We start from the raw sequence: 1,575 nt of genomic DNA on the forward strand, positions 1-1,575 counted from the left end.
TAACTGGTCTAATTTCTGTTGTTTCTCTGGTCTAACTGGTCTAATTTCTGTGGTTTAACTGGTCTAATTTCTGTTGTTTCTCTGGTCTAACTGGTCTAATTTCTGTGGTTTAACTGGTCTAATTTCTGTTGTTTCTCTGGTCTAACTGGTCTAATTTCTGTGGTTTAACTGGTCTAATTTCTGTTGTTTCTCTGGTCTAACTGGTCTAATTTCTGTGGTTTAACTGGTCTAATTTCTGTTGTTTCTCTGGTCTAACTGGTCTAATTTCTGTGGTTTAACTGGTCTAATTTCTGTTGTTTCTCTGGTCTAACTGGTCTAATTTCTGTGGTTTAACTGGTCTAATTTCTGTTGTTTCTCTGGTCTAACTGGTCTAATTTCTGTGGTTTAACTGGTCTAATTTCTGTTGTTTCTCTGGTCTAACTGGTCTAATTTCTGTTGTTTCTCTGGTCTAACTGGTCTAATTTCTGTAGTTTCTCTGGTTTAACTGGTCTAATTTCTGTTGTTTCTCTGGTCTAACTGGTCTAATTTCTGTGGTTTCTCTGGTCTAACTGGTCTAACTGAACCACAGGGTCCATGTGGTCCTGTTGGCGTACCCTGCTGGAGCTGGCAGGTCCACAGTCGGAGCACAGAACCCTGTAGTTCAGGTCTCCTCTGCCTCCTCGTTCCAGTGGTTCGCTCCACTCCAGGGTCACCATGGTGTCGTTGAGCTGGCTGACTGGGAGGCGGGGGGCTGATGGAGGGCCTGGGGGGCGGGGTTATCAGAGGTTCACAAACACACAACTCTGTAACTGCTCCACCCCGGGCTACATCAGGCTAACATGTCTGGGTTAGATATAAATACAGTTAAAAGAATGAATACAGTGTGTGTGTGTGTGTGTGTGTGTGTGTGTGTGTGTGTGTGTGTGTGTGTGTGTGTGTGTGTGTGTGTGTGTTGTTAACACATTTGTAAAGAGCCTCTCTGCTTATGTTCACATGAATCTCAGTTACACTGAGACACAAAGAAAGAAGGACTTTAAGTTCAGGGACGAGGCAGGGACAGACACCAGATGCATTCTGGGTAACCTGACCTGAACAGAGACAAACAACAGGACCGTCCCGTAAAAATGTAAGAAAACACCTGAAAATATCAAAGAAAGGACAGAGCATTGGACAAAAGAGGAAAGAAAAGCCCCAGGACAAAGGACAGAGGACACAAGAGTCTTACGTGTGCATGCAGCGTGTGGCGGGTCGGAGTCGGCCCGCTCAAAACCTGGGAGACAGGGACAGTAGGAGGAGCCTGGGATCCGTGTGTTACTATTGGCCGGACACGAAGAACAGCCGCCGCCTCCTGAGCCCACCTTAAAGTGTCCTGATGGACAGGCTGGGGACACACAGGGTTACAGTTAGTGTCCCACATGTCCAACATGTCCCTGTTGGTCTTCTGGAGACAGGAACCTGCTGCTGAAGAGACATGATGAGACTGAGGGACACGTTAACGTGTCCTGATGAATCTCTGTAGAGCTTCTGTGAGTCCACATGAGGACAATAAGGTGTGTGTGTGTGTGTGTGTGTGTGTGTGTGTGTGTGTGTGTGTGT

The 1,575-nt window shown here is 46.3% G+C and overlaps 1 protein-coding gene across 1 annotated transcript in view; it reads right to left on the reverse strand.

The window, feature by feature from the left end:
• Nucleotides 1-1,575, reverse strand: part of LOC106533132 (ephrin type-B receptor 4) — a gene marked incomplete at both ends in the record, with an annotated part of 8,740 nt that overhangs the window by 3,137 nt on the left and 4,028 nt on the right. The window contains 2 exon segments of the mRNA XM_014029374.1: nucleotides 594-742; nucleotides 1,205-1,360. Of these exon segments, the coding sequence (XP_013884828.1) occupies nucleotides 594-742; nucleotides 1,205-1,360 (305 nt within the window).

This window comes from Austrofundulus limnaeus, unplaced genomic scaffold, assembly GCF_001266775.1.
Source record: "Austrofundulus limnaeus strain Quisiro unplaced genomic scaffold, Austrofundulus_limnaeus-1.0 Scaffold890, whole genome shotgun sequence".
In the NCBI taxonomy this organism is placed as follows: Eukaryota; Metazoa; Chordata; class Actinopteri; order Cyprinodontiformes; family Rivulidae; genus Austrofundulus; species Austrofundulus limnaeus.